Genomic DNA, 17618 nt, shown 5'->3' with positions numbered 1-17618 from the left:
CGAGGAAAATGCTTAGTGCGTCCCACTCCAAATGAATTCAAAAATTTGTACTTCCAAACATACATACATGCATACTCAACATAAATCGGCAAGGTTCTCATTAGTGCTTCTGTTGCTAAATAATTGTTTTTCATCAGCATCTGGTACGCGCTTTAATGCCACACCACTCCTCTCCCACGCAACCACTCCTCCTCTCACATAATCTACGCTCACTGCCACACAAAATGCACAACAACTCACGTGTTGGCGAAAATTCGACGTGTTTTCGTTGCGAAATTAATACCCACGCACGCCAGCTCCCCTAATAGCCCTCCCACCCATAACCCCACCTTTTCGCCAAAACAACGTTTACACATTCACCGTAATCCACTGCGAAATTCTGCCTTCCGTCACCTTCGCACATGGCGTTGTGTTGTTATCCTGTCGCTGTTCCGCTAGTCATTGTTGCATGACATGACACCGATACTAAACTGACACTTTGACATGGACTTAACCCTAAAACGCTTAAATGCTGACACAGCCATAAAGCTCACCAAGTGGCAGAGTCCAAAGGTCGAATGGACTGGTTGATTGTCGACGGTGCACACCTACAAACATGTGTACTTATATATACTACACGTAACAGTAAATTGGTAGGCAGCTTGATGTAGAGCTTTGTAACGCGCGTGAGTTGTGAAAGGTGGACCCGAAGCGGATTACTTTAACGAAGCTGGATTATTGATTTTGTTTTCCTCATTTTGGGCGCACACGTAAATTAATTGTGTTAAACACCTACTAATTGACAGCATGCCACGGTATGTCATGTCGTTGCAACCGGTGTGTGAGCTTCCTTTAAATGGTCGGGGTATAATGGTATATTTCCCTTTTCCCAGAACTCTAGATGTCCGACTGTAGATCTTTGGAAACCTTGATCTCTATTATTATAGGTGCTCAAAAGCTCTAGAGTCCAGAGTAGAGTCCAGATAATTTTCTGTTTCTGGTTCTGTTTCTGGTTCTGTTCAGTGTGGAATAGAATCCATCTTTGTATCATCCAATATTCCAAATCGCAGAAGAACTGTGAGAAATGGTGAAAAATACTTTATTCAATTCCTTAAGCTTAAACAAAGGAATTTCAATGAAAATATTAGAAGAATAACGAAACTCCGAACGACGCGCCTGCAACAGAAATGCAATTCATTATGCCATGAGATTATCGATTCAATTGATTAGTGCTTTACACCAACTAATAATTGCAGCAATAAAGTTTTGAATACCCCAAAGGATAAAGTTGAAAATCACACACCGGCAAGGAGAACCAGCGAATTACAACAAAACCGAAAAAAGCCACAAGTTATCGATGAACATGACCGAAGTCAATTTGCTGTGAAAAGTTGCTGAAGAAATTCAGAAAAAAAGCGCTGAAGAACAAAAATAAAAAGAAGTAAGAGGGAGGCAAAAGTCAAGCGCGTCGCACAAGCTTGAAGATTGCCACCCAATGAGTGGCAAAACAATGGAAAAAATTACGAAAAATTATATTAACGGTGCACACTCGGCAAGCTCATGTGTGGCTGATGCAGCAGCATACCCATGTATATATGAGTGCATATGTCTATGTGCGATGGAAGAAGAATTGCGCAAAACCAAATTCATATCGCACCTCACCAATCGAACGAGAAAACGTAAAAAAAAATACAACAACAACAATGCTGAAAATCGGATAACACCCGCTGGTGAGCAACCTGCAACAATAACAAGAAAAAAGTGAAAACACATAACGCAAACGGAAAAAATACCACAGCCATGGTAAGAGGCGGGGGGTTGGAGGAAATTGCGAAAAACTGGAAAATGCGCAGTTGAGTAATTTTTCAATTGGTGAATAATTGACGCCTGCAAGCGAAGGTGTGAATGAGCCACTCCTCTCACACACACGCACACATGCAACACACATGATGAATATTGCATACACATGCCAGAGCCCCTTGGGGTGTGCTACGATTTTTTAACACGCCATTTTTTAACTCACCGAAGTCATAGCTGTCGGTGTGTGTGTGTGCGACAATACACGCGTGATGACAATCGGATCACTGTCATAGAATATATTGCTGGCAGCTGCTGCATGCTCCTCCTGGCCACCCACCGCTGGTTAGCCATGACCAACTTTCATTGCCAGTTCCTGCAATTCCGACACTTCTTCGTTTGTTTGTTGTTTTTGCATTGCTGTTGTTGTTTTTGTTGCTGGTTTGGGGCGTTGAAACGTCGATGATGATGTGTGGTTTTGTTGCTGAGGTATTCTCTGTGCTCTGCTGTGTGTGTGTGTTGCAGCAACAAAATTTGTGGCAATGTTTTCGTGTTGCAACTACATACCGTTATGCCAGCAATCAATACACTCAGGCGCACACATGCCAGCGCACATGTAAATTGAGTGAAGCGGTTGACCGAAGTGAAAAATGATTTTTAATTGCTGCCCTTTGCTGCCTCACACACAACACACGGTCGCCGTGCCACATGCCGGTCTGCCGGCCACACTGTGTTGTTTCGTTCGTGTTTTTGTGCGCCACACACCTTCTTGTTTTTCGGTTATGCAAATGATGTGCGATTTGAAATCGAGCATTCGATTTTGGCTTTTAATATTGGCCGCGCATACAATTTACACAGTCACAACAAATTGTTATTTAATTTGCGGTTCGGTGTTTTTTTCCTTCGGCTTTTGATTTTGTTTACTCACATATATGAATATGTCCTCGTAAAGCTCTTCAGAGGACTATTCAGCAGAAATTAATTTTTATTTATTTTCTTCGATAATTACTGTGAATATAATGGAAGGCGCCTTAGAGCTTGATTTTAAAATTAATTTATTAGTTATTTTGAGTCAGATAACATATCAACATTACTAGTGCTCTCCGCTCTATTTCGCTACCAAAACAAAAAAAAAATATATGTCAAATTTACTGGCAGTCGTGTTCAGACCAATCAAAACGAATGCCAATTCATTTCTATAAGTATTTACGACAGTTTTCGACAAAAATTGGCAACCTAAAACAACTTGTATAGACCCTGTCATCAAAATTATACAATTGTCAGTCCGACGTAATTCATTTTGACAAAATAGATTCTAGACGTAAATCTAATATGAAACAGAAAGACTATAACAAACAACATTAATCGATCACTTACGATTTCACCGAAATTCGAGATGAAATCGAACTATTATACAAATTTCGTCCTATCTCCCTTTCGCCTTTTTGTCTTTTGTAATTCGCGGCTATGTATAAAGCGGTACAGAGCTCGTATCTGGCCATACTATACATCTTTCAAAGGCCTTGACATAACCTACAAAACGACGATATGAATGATTAGTTAGCAGATTGCGTTCAACAGTTATAAACGCTTAAACATGTCACTAATGCCTAAATTCGCGCTATTTTAAATTTTTCCTTCGTTAAAGGCAAATCCGCTAGAGAAACGTTCCGTGAGATTTATGGAGATTTAGGGGATAGTAATCTATCACTTCGAACTGCTGAGAAATGGATTCGACGATCCAGAGCGTGTAAAAACGACACCATGGATAAGTTAGCCGGCGGAAGACCTGTGGCGACGAATACCGATCAAATCATGGAAAACATCGAGTTAAACCGGCATGTGGCATCTCGTGACATCGCCCAGGAGATGTAAGTTAGACACCAAACCATTTTAAACCAACTGCAGAAGGCTGGATACACAAAAAAGCTTGATGTTTAGGTGCCGCATGATTTGACGCAAAAAACCTTCTGGATCGAGTCAACGCCTGCAATATGCTGCTGAAACGGATCGAACACGACCCATTTTTGAAGCAGATGGTGACTGGCGACGAAAAATGGATCACATACGAGAATATCAAGCGAAAACGGTCGTGGTCGAAGGCCGGTGAATCGTCCCAAACAGTGGCCAAGACGGGATTGGCGGCCAGGAAGGTTTTGCTGTGTGTTTGGTGGGATTGGAACGGAATCTTCCACTATGAGCTGCTCTCATATGTCCAGACGCTACCATCTACTGCGAACAACTGGACAGCCTGAAGCAGGCGTCCAGAATTGGCCAATGGAAGGGTATAGTATTCCAGACCACACACTTCGTTGATGACTTGTCAGAAGCCAGAAAGAAGAAGAAGAGGTTTTATCACATCCACCATATAGCCCGGACATAGCGCCAAGTGACTATCACCTGTTCCTGTCCATGGCGAACGCCCTTGGTGGTGCAAAGTTGAATTCAAAAGAGACTTGAGAAAAGTGGCTGTACGAGTTCTTCGCTAAAGTAGCTAAATATTATCTAAGATTTCTTCTAGTGTAATAGCTGAGAAGATTTAGCAACATTTAACTTCTACTTGTCATGTTTTAACTGCAAACTATATATTCCATTTCGACATCCGAAAACATTTAACAGATAACGGAATTCCGTTTATTCGACCTTATTTCCTTAATCCAAGAAAAAATGTTCGATAAACTAGATATCTCTACAGACACTCACTTCTTGTTACTACAGATAACTGCGTGAACAGAATAGCAATAATTGAGATATAAAGTAAATTATAGGAAGTCTAAAGTCGGCTGCAAACTGAGAAAGATAAAAAGTTGGAAGTCGTTGCAGACTTCGAGGCAGCAAAAAACCGCAAATCCAGAAAAGAAGAAAATCACGACTGCATATGTGAGTCTACAACGTGCGATAAAGCTGCATAGGCATAGCAGTTGCGGCGGTGAATTCAAAAGGTCTCACTGCTTATCTTCAACGCGCTGACTAAGAATTACGCATTAAAATTACAAGTTGTAGTGTCACGAAGATGACGACCGCTACGACGCAATTGCGTACTGTACCATTTCTACAGGAAATCCTGACACAGATGCACAAACAAATTTCCAACTTAAATGAAAAGTGAAAAGTTGACTTATCAATAACTTGTAGAAAGAGTTCGCGGGCCGCTTATCCCATTTGGTGACACTCTCAAGTGCGTTTAAATTATTTAGATTTTACGAGCGCCTTGGCGACTGGCACAGCCAGTGCATTCTTGTTTTTGTTTTTTTTTTTATTTAATTCATTATTTCTTTCAGCGCAGTGGCTTCAATTCAAAGATTTACACTGAGCTCCGCCGCGCTGACACCACTTAACAGCGTAATCAACGTGGCGGCGGCGCATCCGAACGCTGTATGATGAGCCGACGCGCACATCTGATGGCTGTATGGAGTATGAAGTACGGACTGGCGGTGCGAGTATTTGACGCGGCTGTTGCACTTTGCCGGTACCGTTCTTGCAACGGTTTCTATTATTAATTCCATGTGAGAAAGTGTGAGACTGCCAGTGAATGACCGCAACGACGCGGATGCTGATAAGCGCTTGCAGTGCTGTACGAACCGTATAACGGTGACGGTGACAATGTTGCCTGCAAGTGTAGAGTCGCCACACTTTTTCATCGCTGTACAGTATTACTTATCACTCAACACTCACAGTCATCTTGATTGCCGAAAAACAGAATTACGAGCGCTCAGGCGCACCGAAAACACATCAACACATGCTCAGTTGAATAAGAGTGTGTGTATATACATATATATATATAATAAATAATATATTCGAAAATTTGTACTTGTATTCTCTGATATTAATATATGTATGTGTCTGTATTCACAGCGCAAAAATGTGATTTCACATATTTCTTAAACCACAAAGGCAGCTTAAAAACCAAAACCGTGAAAGGGGAGCGCAATACTCGTATACGCCAAGAGGAATTGCGACAAAATAAATTAAAATGTATGAAATGTAATTTGCATGTTGCACACGCCGTCCTCGGTCTTCTTTGACATTTAAAGCGTTAAAAATAAACTAAGGACGCAGCGCTGGTGCAAACTTTTATTAAAATTTGCGCTTTTTAGCTCAATCTCTAGCGTTTGAGTTAGTATAGGTGTGTATTTTGAAAAAAAAAAATGTATTTTCTAATCAAATACGAGTTTGGTATTGTAGACCAACCTATCTTGACTAAAAATTATAGTTTCTTCCATTCTCTCTGCATAATTTGTTTTGGATTGTGACGTTGGGTACCAAGGAACATATTCCGTATTCAGATCTCCGCGATAAAAATTGTCTACAATGGAACCTATAAAACTATTTAGTGAATTTTTTTTGATCTGGGTCTCATCAAAACTGTTCCAAAATAATTTTGTTCCAACATCAAGTGCTTTCAGCGAAGATCACGTCTGGAGAAGACCTGCTTTCGAACTCGTTTGTTTTTTCATTACCTCTATCTATCTGTAAGATTTGAGACCCAAATGTCTATCACTGAGGTCCTCATTAATATCTCTATTATTTGATTATTTTCATATTATTATGCAGTGAGTTATCTCAACAAATCATCTTAACACTCCTAATATATTGGAAAACTTGTGGACTTTCGGGGTAAAGTATGGAAGCACTTATTAGAGGATTATTTTCACTGTCGTGAGAAACCCAAGAGTAATGTGTTAAAGGCGAAACTAGCTAAAACTAAGACTATATAGACTTTCCAATATTTAGATTTTAGTTTAAAGCAACTCTTAAAGAAAATATAATGATTTAGTGAAATAAAGATGAAACAGTTAACCAAGTTGTTGGCTCGCCGTCGGCTCACTCGCCTACAGCGCTCGCCATTTGTATGGAACTAATTTTATTTATTATTTTTGATACATTTTATACTTAATTGCGTTGTATTTCTTAATAAACGAATTTATTTTTCTTAAAAAGGAATTTAAAAAATCATTTGAATAGGCGCCATTTTCTTTCATGTCGGCATATCCGGCAGTCGTCTCCTGCATTTGACGCGTAGTCAGTTGACATTTCTTTGAAAAGTTTGCCCATTTCTTTGAAAATATATGAAGCCTTTGAAATAGTTTTGTGGCCGCGGGCTCAAAAAATAATAGCAAAGTACTGCTTTGAGCCGCCAGCGATTCCCTAAGCGATTGCAACTATTTGAGTTAAACTATATGTTACAAAAAATATAATAAAAAAACATTTCCTTTGTGATTTGCATAAACTCATTAAAAATTATACCCGAATGCAATTTCGAAATTGAGGTTATGCGAGTTCTTTTGCCCATAGTATTCCGCTTTATCAAACAAAGTAATTAAAGAAATGAAATAATAAATAATTAAAGAAATTAAAATAACAATAAAATATACCCAAATCAGCCCACATGAGTATTTTAAATTTATTTCGCCAGCTTACAGGCCTTCAGAAAACTATTTGTGTGGAATATTAGCAAATTTCTTTGGCAACAGCTCCAACCATAAAACATTACTGAGACCAATCTCTGCCCACGCAACTAAATAACTGTACATATTAACACAACAAACAGTTATGTGTGCGCAGGAAGTAATTTTTCTTTAAGATAATTATTATTTGCATTATCTGAAGAAACAAAAGAGAGACTCTTAGCACAAATCATTTTCGAAATTGTTATTATAGCAAAAATAAAAATGACGCTAGTGATTACAACTAAACAGCAATGACCAACGTTGCAAGAGTACATAAGTGGGATAAAATAAAGAGAAAATAAGGTTGTGTTAAAATCGACCAGAATCAGCTACATTGTCTTAAAAGCAAAGTTTTTCAGAGATCACAAATATGCTGAGACCACTCTTTCGAATCGAGAACGTTTTAGAGTGAGGAGTTTGTTCCTTTCGAACGGTCAATGATGTACAGATATGTTCCATTCATAGTTTCATGATTTAACTTCTCGAGTACGAAATATATATGATATAGTTAGATTAGGAGGGTTTGGAGTAAGTGTGTATTCTAGAACATTTGACTGCTTCAATACTTGCCCCGTGAGTTCTTAAAAATTCCATTTACATACTGTTGTTAGTCTCCACATCGTCGGACGAAAGTTTTCAGAAAAAATTGAGTCATGCGATCTCCGATAAAAATCGATAACGATATTTAGATATTAGATACAATTAATCGATAGTCATTTCAAATTATCGATATTTTTATAATGTAGAATAATTTTCATGAAGACATTACCGGTGCGAAGAATATTAAATTGAAATGATGGATGTTATCGATATTTCCATCGGTAGTTAAATAATTGAAGCTTTCCTTCTCTTATTTTAAATATTTCCGGGAATACTTGAGAGTACCCATGGACAAACAGGTCAAACGAAATCGGTCTCCAAACGTATTATGGAAACAAGTTTCATTTTCCGTTGACCAACGTGTTGTGATGGGGTATAAAAGGGAACAAAATACTGAGTGGCGCCTCAAAATCATACGCTGGGCATATGAGTTAGGAAATATGACGAGTTGTTGTGTGTGTGTGTTTGTTGCGCTGTATTGTCGAAGGACATGCTTGCATGAGCACATACACTTATGAGTAAAATGAAACATTGCAGCAATTTGGCAGCACTTTGCCAACAGTCAATAATTTCTGCAAGCACACATACTCATACACGCACACATATGTAAATGCGAGTATATAAGTAGAGCCACTCAGCTGCACGCACGAAGAGTCCAAGGCCTGCATGCAACGCTATGCCTTGGCTCTTAAGGATAATAGCTGCTATTTTGGTCACATATTGTCTTAGCCTCGGCAGCAGCAGCAGCAGCGATGGCAGCAGTGACAGTGTTGCCGGCATTATGCAATGCTGCTGCTTCTCAAGCGTTAATGCAGCGCCAACAAGTTGTCATAATTTGCAGCGAATTATGCTCACTTTTAGTGCTCACACATTAGCAATATTATTAGCATCATTGCCGAGCAACATTTGGCATTGCAACAGCTTTTTGTTTTTTTTTCTTTTGTCAACAGGAATAACAATAGCAACAACATGCCTTGCTGCCGAACGGCGAGCGGAACTGCAGCCCATTTGCGTGAGCGTCAAGCGGATGCGCCTGCACTGTGGAGGAAGCGCTGACGAGTGTGTCTGTCGAATTGTTGTCAGCGCCACATTAAAAATTGTAATATAAAATAATTGTTTATATAGTACAATATATATAAGATATTGCTGCTTGGCAGCGCACAAACAACGCTTCGGTCGGCAATTAATTTCTGTAAGCAACGCAAATGATTATTATCCTGATGACTTCTGCCGTAAAGCATTCCTTCGGCGCGCACATTAATGTGAATTGCCTGCCGCTCTAATGAAAATGGGAAATTGACATTATCAAAACCAAAACCAAAAACACCAAACGTTAGTAATATGAAGCAAGCACTTCTCCGCAGTGGTCGGCCAATTCATTGCTGCTGCTGCTGCTATTTGTGCTCCCTCGGGTCTTATTGTGACCGCTGAACAAACGCAATAAAAATTAGAAACATTTGTCAACATTTTCCTACGCCAACCGCACCTTGCTGGCCGACTTGCGCGGAAAACCGCCCTCGGCCTACAGATTTTAAATATTTTTTTCATTTTTTTTTTTCTCATTTCAATTTTTATCTCTCATCTTCCTTCACTCATCATCTTTCCGCACTTTAGCTCATTGTCAACGCAAGATGTTTATCATTTAAAAAATCTGTTCAAATCATTGCCGACAGTCATCACGCACAATTACCACGTTTTATTTTATGAAATCGGACAAACACAAAAAACTCAAATTCCCTCTCAATAGTGTAAACAACTCGTAAACGTAGACGTGGCTTCAAAATCGTTGAGGGTTTCTCAAACGCAAGGATGCACTTAAGCATTGATGCGCATCACTCAACACTCGAACTGTTAGAGACCTAATTTTTATCACTATCAACTTCATTTGTTTAAGAAATCTTAGACTATTTGGACTATTAGAACGTTTTTAAGACTAATAAAATTTGGTTTGAAAAAAAATGAAATCTACATAAGTAAAGAATGCAATTAAAACTCGTCAATGAAGTGTCTAAAGATCTTTAGTATGAGTTGGAATAGTTTTCTCGGCAGTCTTTAAACATATGCGAGCGAACTTATTGCCGAACAAATCTTTTACATCTCTTATATATAAAATAAATTAAATAAAATCTACAAAAACTTCGAGTTCTAAGACGGTCTGAGTTATCTTCCAATTTTTGGAAGAATAATCTTATTCTTCATATTCAGTGAGATCTTAGATTTATAGCTTCCGAACTGAAATTATATAGGCTATGGACAAAAGGTTTTGAGACAGCAAGAAATCTCTTCTTACTCCCAAACCGTTATTTTTTTGTTGTACCTGACTAATTTCTCCGAGAGCTGGAAACACAGACTAACTCAATTCAGTTTCATTAATGAAATATTCACCTATTTCTTTACACTTGTGTGGTTATATCATGATTCTCCAAACGTAAACAAGTTGATATTAGAAAGCTAATCAATTGCTTGAAGAGATTGAATACTTCCTGGTAGAAAATAAGCTGCTATAATACTTTACACTAAATAGACCGATAAGCAAACAAAAATTACATAAATATTGAACTGATAACGTTAGCACTAGATTTTCTTTGTCTCGAAGCCTTACTCATGGGAACAGAACAATGGAGCAGATACCGAGTGTGGTGCTTATCTCCAATACACAGCTCAGCTCATACTTACATATACACTTCTTAAATATACCTCCCATTATCTGTGTGTACCTAAACGTAGAATTTGCTAAACTCACAGAGTATATACGAGTATTCTGAAGCAAAAATGCTAATCTCACCGCTTATCAGTTGAGCGCAGTCAAAGGTCATATAACCACATGCTGTTTCAAGCTTTGAGCGCAGCAAACACTACATATTACTCTTACTTATCACTATACCAATCGGTCAAATCAATCTCGCACTCACTGAGACCTATTAATGTCCCACTGAAACACTCAAAACCGACCAGTCTCATTCAGCATTTTGAAGCGGGAAGCAGTGTAGAAAAGTACGGACAAATGTCGCTTTTAAAGGTTTGCGTATTTCTAGCAGCGATCTCGCTTGCCGTCGCCGAATCTGTGGACTTCAAGTCGTGCGGCGATATCGATGCCTGCACCATACACGAGGTACGCGTCGATCCTTGCCCTCAGGCTGGTGAGCATTTGGCATGCCATATACGTCGCCGCCGTCCGGCCACTATGTCCTTCGACTTTACGACCAATTTCGCTGCGGAGACGTTGGAAGCCGGTCTGGTCTGGCAAAAGAGCGCCACACAGGAACTGCCGCTCATCACCATGGACAAGGAGGCATGCAAATACACGCCCTGCCCCACGGTTGCCAATCAACGCCAGACATACACCATGAATGTGCCGATCGAGAGTAAATTCCCCATTAATCCATACACCATCAAGTGGACATTGAAGGCACCTACCGGACAAGTTTGCTGCTTCACCATCGACATCAAAGTGGTGCGTTAAGTGGCTTGACGAAGGAAAAGAGACATTGATATGATTTCAAATGTGGAAAGGATATTATTTTATAGAGTATGTATGTATGTATCTAAACGATTCAAATAAATCTGACTAATTTTCATTGCAAAAACTAAATTTTGATCTTTTCTGAGGGGGAAAGTGGAAGAAAAATATTTGAATTTCAAAGTTGTTGGTGTGTGCAGTACTTGACAACTGAAAAGTAGTAGATTTTCAACACGGGCTAGACACCGAGCTCGCTTAATATATGATCTCACCAAGCGCTACACAGAAGTCATTAAAAAAGAAGGCAATTATAGAGTAAATGGTATCGAAACGATTTTTTTCGCTTGTTATTTATCAGCCAAATATCCGATTGAGCTTTTCCAAGTCGCTTGTAATTTAAAACAGGAATTAATTAGCCATTAGTGTTCAAAATGAGCGGTGAGCGAAGGAAGGTAGAAGACAACTAACAAGTGGATGGTACTAAAGATGCCTTTGGTCACATCATGCTTACCCATACAGCCAAGAGAATAATCAAAAGCAATTTATATATAATTAGAAATATAAAAAATATATTAAGCATCTGGGAAAAATTAAGAAAAAATTAGAAAAACACAATCGCTTTCTTATCAACTGGACTGAGCAATTAAAAGAAAGCAATCAACATTTAAAACATGTCTTGAGTAGTAATGGAAAGCAGACATACAATTTATTTTCGTTGTGAGTTATTTAAAATATCTTTTTATAGGCTTTCTTTGTTGCTCTTTGGATTATTTTTTATATGAGGCGACTCAATCGTGCCATCACGTGATTTCTTTTGTATTTAGTTGAGACAATTTTGTTTGTTTCTAGCTGAGCTGATAAGACCACACACGTCTGGAAATATAGGCAAATATAAATAAATTATACATAAGTTAATAAACTCATTACAATAGAATCCACAGATTATTACAAAGCAAAAATATTTAAATACTTCAGCACTTCTGCTCTACCTTATCAAAACTTTTGCTAAGGATTTGCTTAAATTTAAATTTTTTTCAATCATTAAATTTTGTCTCGATCGAAACTGTATCCAAATAATACTTGGAACTCAGGATAAGTTCCATAATGCTTCTAGAGATATATCGTTTAATCGCTTTATCCAATATAGAGAAAATCTCTGAAATTAGATCAACAATTAGCATCAGATAGAGTCGTTCATTGAGTATAAAATGCCTCTCTGTTTTGTAAAAATCAAATGTAAACATCTTACCATGGAAATAGACTTTACCAGGTAGGTGTTGGTTATTTATCAAGAGCATTTATGCGATATTTAACCAAATAATCCCTCAATAGTTGACAAAGATTGTGATGAATTTAGGCCGATTCCAATACCTCCACTATATCAGCTTTTCGCTTTAAATGGAGAGGTCCAAGTGTAGTGGTTCGAAGTTCATCTTTGCATCATAGTTTGAATGCATCATCTTCTATTGAAATTTTTTCTCTTTTTTTCGGTTCAGAATATTGAAGATACATATGTGGTCACCGTAACTGACTAGAACTCTAAAAGTTATTCATCACGTTTCTTCTTTCTCTAATTTAACGAAATAAAAAGTAATCTGACCTAATTAAAGAAAAAACATGCAAATATGGCAACCCTTTCGCTGCATGAGCAACAACTCAATTTAATTGAAGTACAATTAATTACTTCTTAACTGCGCGGTGTTTCTTATATTTTCATAATTTCTTACAATTAAGATGCTTGTAACTACATTTTGTGCAGTCCTAAAACATCTTTTGCATATTAATTATTATTTTTTAGAATTTTTTCAAATATTCTTCTTAGCGAGGATACCACGGAGCCAAGTGGTGTGTTGACCGCCGTCGTCACTTGAAGAAAGCCAACCCTCCGCAGCTCAACTGAAGCTGAACTTAACTGGATGCGCATTAATTTTCCGTAAGTTCATTAAGTAATAAAACATTTGCCGCTGTTGCACGCCATTTTTTCAATCACGGAGAGTTTTTTTTTATTGCTTAATTTATAAGTTCGCCTCGGCACTCGTGGCGTGGGGAAAAGTATGAACAACAAATTTATTTTTAATGAATTAATTTTATTATTTCGGTTTCGTTTATTTAAAATGCGCGGTGAATTGGCAACAAAGCGATACACACATACACATAGAACCAACAACCGTTAATGGCAATAAAAAATCTTCGAAAGCATGAAAAATAGGAGCGCTTTGCTCGCTTATAATTTATGCCGGAATTATTCCAAAAAAGTGGTTGAACTGCTTTATTTTAACTTTTCTTCCTTTTTATGCAGTCTCGACGCGTTTGCTGCCCTATTGACACGCGACACGCGGACACATGAATTTTCATAATTTTTTTTTTAGTTTTTCTTTTTGTTTAATTTTCCTTTATGACAGATTTTCATTTGCATTTTTTATTTTTATTTATTTTTTGTTGATTAACAATCAATCGAAACTGTAAAAAACTTGTTGGCTGCTTTGCGGTTTGTTTTCAGTTGGTGAGTAATTTGTGGTGGCCCGAGGATTCGTCTGGATCCAGTAGTAATTTTCAATTTTTTTAATAATTTGTTTATAAATGAAATTAATAAAAGAAAATTGGGGAATCTGGAAAGGATAGAATCAGGATGATATACTAAGCTTAATAAAAGACAAGTTTGGTGCTACATCAAATCATCCGGGTCGTGAAACTCTCGAAGACTTCTCTAAGCTTTTTGAACTCCTATCTCTCAATTTCAAAAAAAATTCAACACTGATTTGTACATATCCACCCTTCTCCCCACTTTTTCACCAAAAAGCTAACAAAAACTTCTCAAATTTCAACCAAACACAAATACTTTTGCTGCGAGTTGTCCAGCAGCTTTGAAACCGGCCCCGCAACCGCTCACTTTTTGGCTGTGAAAAACATGTTTTGATTGTAAAATAAACAGAAATTTGTGCATTCTCAGAGGGACTCGTTGAAAAGTTGCAAATTAGTGAAATATTAATTTATGCATTTTTTGTGGCTGCGAATCGGCGTTGCTGGCAATAATAAAGCAATTAAAAGTTTGTGGCGCACGTAAAAAAACGGGTTGTTAATCAAGTAAAAATGTTTGTAATTAAGTTGGAATTTCCACAGAAAAGCCACGTACACTTAACACCCTGCAAACCCCGTCCACCCAGCCACACCCCTTCACGCCACACAGTGTAATTAATACCTAATCAAATACAATTTAAATTAGCTACAAATGCACCGGCCGCTAACATGCCACCAAATGAGGCATGCAACCGACTAAGAAGTCTACAACAGCATGCAACCTAAGCTGTAGTGATTAGTGTGAGTATTTGTCATGCAACAAATGAGTTGCACCAATGAGCCAATCAACAACTACTCGCGTGTACACCGCCTTTAGGCGCAACAACACAATTACCAATAACTCTACGCATATGTAGCGTCTTGGTTGCGTCAAAGGCGCAAAATGTCTTAGCTCAAATGTCAGACAAAACATTCTAAGTAACATACGAACAACTACGAGTATTTTGCTCTATACACGAAGTGTGACTGACAGCCAGCGTCACATTTGTCAGTCTGTTGCCACTCATGTTCCATGCGAGCGCCACATACTACAATGAACTCCTTCCCGGCAGCATCGAGTTCTGAGCTCTGAGCTGCGCACAATTCCAGTGAATTGAATTTGATTTTCCCCAATTGACAGACGACAGCGTTTGACGAACTGCCAGGCACGGGCAGCTGCTTAGGTGCATGTCAAATTGTCAACAATTGTCTCCTAAGCTGCCACAATGCAATGTGGCAAGTTGCAGCAAGGAGCAGCAGCAGCCAGCGCTTCATAATGAGGCGTATCGTACATATTTGCTTCGGTCCCACACGGCACACGATTCCTTGCTACAAATGTACTCCTCTATTTGTAAATATTATGCCCGTTTGTAGGTGCTCCACATTAGTTGCATGTTTGTTTGTAGGTAATTGATTTCGTACAGATGTTATTACACATTTCGTCGGCATGCAACCATTTAATGATTGCTGATTTGAATTTAATGCAAATGTAACAAGTTGACAATTGACAAACAGTTCGGGGACTTTGAATAGCGTTTGTGGAATTCGTTCTAAGAGAGATTACATGTATGTTGAGTAATTACTTAAGGTTTGCGAATGCCTTTAAAACTGGTCTTAAATTCTGAAGAAATTCATCTACAATTTCTTGGCATATAAATATAAGGACTAGGCAGAGACTAGAGTATAGAGATTCAATGATCTTTCTTTACATCTTTAACTCAATTCTTTATGAATTTGATAACATGATAACTTGTATTCTTTGATGCTTTGGTGGTCACTTGTTTCTTTGATTCACAACTCTACTAACTATAGGGACTCGAAGATTTTCTTATAAGCAACCTCTATATGAAAAAGTTGATCAACATATAGCGTAGTATGATTGGAGATATTCAAGATCAACACGAAGATCAAAGTTCAATATATTTATAAAGGGTGATCCAAGTAGAGGTACTTTTTTCAATAATTGGACCGGAAGATTGGGCGGTAGATCGTGTGATTTCACACCGTTAGACTTTTACCTGTGGGGATATGTAAAGCCTAAAGTCTATGCGGACAATCCTGCTTCGATTCAGGCCTTGGAGCAAAACATCACGCGTGTAATTCTCCAGTTACCAGTCAAAATGTTTGAACGAGTCATCGAAAATTGGACTCAATGGATGGACCATATTCACCGCTAACATTTGAAAGAGATGATCTTCAAAAAACAAATGCCAACAATGTTCTTCCGAATGATAATAAGCATTCCCATTTAAATTTGAACTTTTTAAAGTAGGCAGCCTCGAAATTGATCACGTTTTATATTGATCATTGACTTCTGCCGAAAAAAAGTACTCGAAAAATCAGTCAATAAGACTGTGACACCAACTGCCAGTTGGCAAACTTCAAAAAAGTACCGTTTTGGTATACCCAAACTCTCTCTAGTGCTTGTCCAACTCACAATCCGCTATCTAATTTCTATAGATCAGAGCTACTAAGATAGCGCAAGAACTTAGATTCGTCAACTTCAATGAGTGGAATGCATCATCTTTTCTTAAAACAAAGAATTTGGCACTAAGGACTAAGCGGAGGAAGTGGAAAGATTTGGGTAAATGTGACAATAAATTCGTTTAGATCTCAGTGAAAGGTAATACAAATAAATAAAGAATATACTCGTGTGTGAATAAATAGATTGAATAGATGGCGCTACTTAATTATTCCACTAAATAAATTTTCACTAAAAAGAAAATCATTAGCATCACACAGCCATCTTAAATAGACGAACCGAAAGCAAACGACCAACAGGAGCGCAGCCGAACAACATTAATTCGAACACCGTGGCAGGAGAGAACACAATAAAAGAAAGCAATTGAAAATAAAAAGCAGCGACGAATGAAATTCCAACATCTTTAAGAAATAAAAAAGATTAAGCGATAAAATAATCTGAATAAAATGCCGCAGCGTCGCCAACCCGCCAACCGCTGAGGTACCAAGTTGTGAGAGCTTCAAAATCGCGTTGAACCGGTGCAGGAACCAAGCAGGTTCCATGCACAGGCGCCGCTACGCAAAGCTATCATTAAGCCATTCTATGCTTTTTAATTTACGCAGAGCCACACGTCAAATTCAATTTGTTTGGCGCTGCAAGAGCAGCACTCCTGAGTGGGATGGGGTTACGAAGTAGAAGTAAGCGCAACGGATTTTTTCACGCAGCAAGCGTAAACAATTTCCACTTGCCCCAGCGCCTCTTGATGAGACAACGAGTCAGCGTGCGTTAGTGCCACGATTGCATGGTGTTACGTTTTAATTTTATGTCCTGACGCCGCTGATAAGATTATCCTTGCCGCAATTTTTTCACATTCACATTCGCCGTATTCTTACTTTCATTTGTACGCTCAAAGCTCATCTTCGTGTTAGTTTTTTCCTGTCTCCTGTCTCCTGTCTCCATTCGCTGTGCCACTTCTATTTTTATTTGCGTTTTATGATTATTTGACTTTGATTGCGTTGCGTTTGCATTGAGCAGATGGACCGTTCTGTTGGGGGTACCGTAGCGCAGTTGACATTGTGATTGGCTGTTGGCGTAATGTCGGGCACCGTTAACCGTTACATTGTTGTGCGCATTTCGTTTTGTTTGTTGTTGTCGTTCTGTTTTGGTATCTGTTAGCCAACAGGCAGCTTGGCTTCTCGGAACCATAGTTAAAATCGAATTAAGCTACGTTGGCATACTGCTGAGGTGCCTTTCTGTGTTGTGCTCTCGGTGAATATGCGTTTGTAATTGTGTAGAGGGTCGTTCATTTAGAGGA

General features: G+C 38.5%; 1 protein-coding gene and 1 long non-coding RNA gene across 3 annotated transcripts; one reads left to right on the top strand and one right to left on the bottom strand.

Moving 5' to 3' along the window:
* The first annotated feature begins 10762 nt into the window (after positions 1 to 10762).
* Positions 10763 to 11418, top strand: LOC105218593 (MD-2-related lipid-recognition protein). Its single transcript, XM_011194293.3, has one exon. It carries the CDS (start codon positions 10831 to 10833, stop codon positions 11287 to 11289), a length of 459 nt encoding a protein of 152 aa, XP_011192595.1. The 5' UTR covers positions 10763 to 10830; the 3' UTR covers positions 11290 to 11418.
* A 453-nt stretch (positions 11419 to 11871) lies between these two features.
* On the bottom strand, positions 11872 to 13773 carry LOC105218602 (uncharacterized). 2 transcript variants are annotated; one of them, XR_008472799.1, is made up of 3 exons: positions 12536 to 13773; positions 12236 to 12442; positions 11872 to 12159 (listed from the first exon to the last, which is right to left on the bottom strand). It is a non-coding gene; the product is annotated as an uncharacterized LOC105218602 (long non-coding RNA). The 2 variants fall into 2 exon arrangements; XR_852093.3 differs by having other exon boundaries at positions 12276 to 12442.
* Positions 13774 to 17618: the final 3845 nt, after the last annotated feature.

This window comes from Zeugodacus cucurbitae, chromosome 2 (genome assembly GCF_028554725.1).
Source record: "Zeugodacus cucurbitae isolate PBARC_wt_2022May chromosome 2, idZeuCucr1.2, whole genome shotgun sequence".
NCBI classification, from domain to species: Eukaryota; Metazoa; Arthropoda; class Insecta; order Diptera; family Tephritidae; genus Zeugodacus; species Zeugodacus cucurbitae.
Note: the sequence above shows the minus strand (reverse complement) of the source record. Positions and strands in the feature narration are given on the sequence as shown.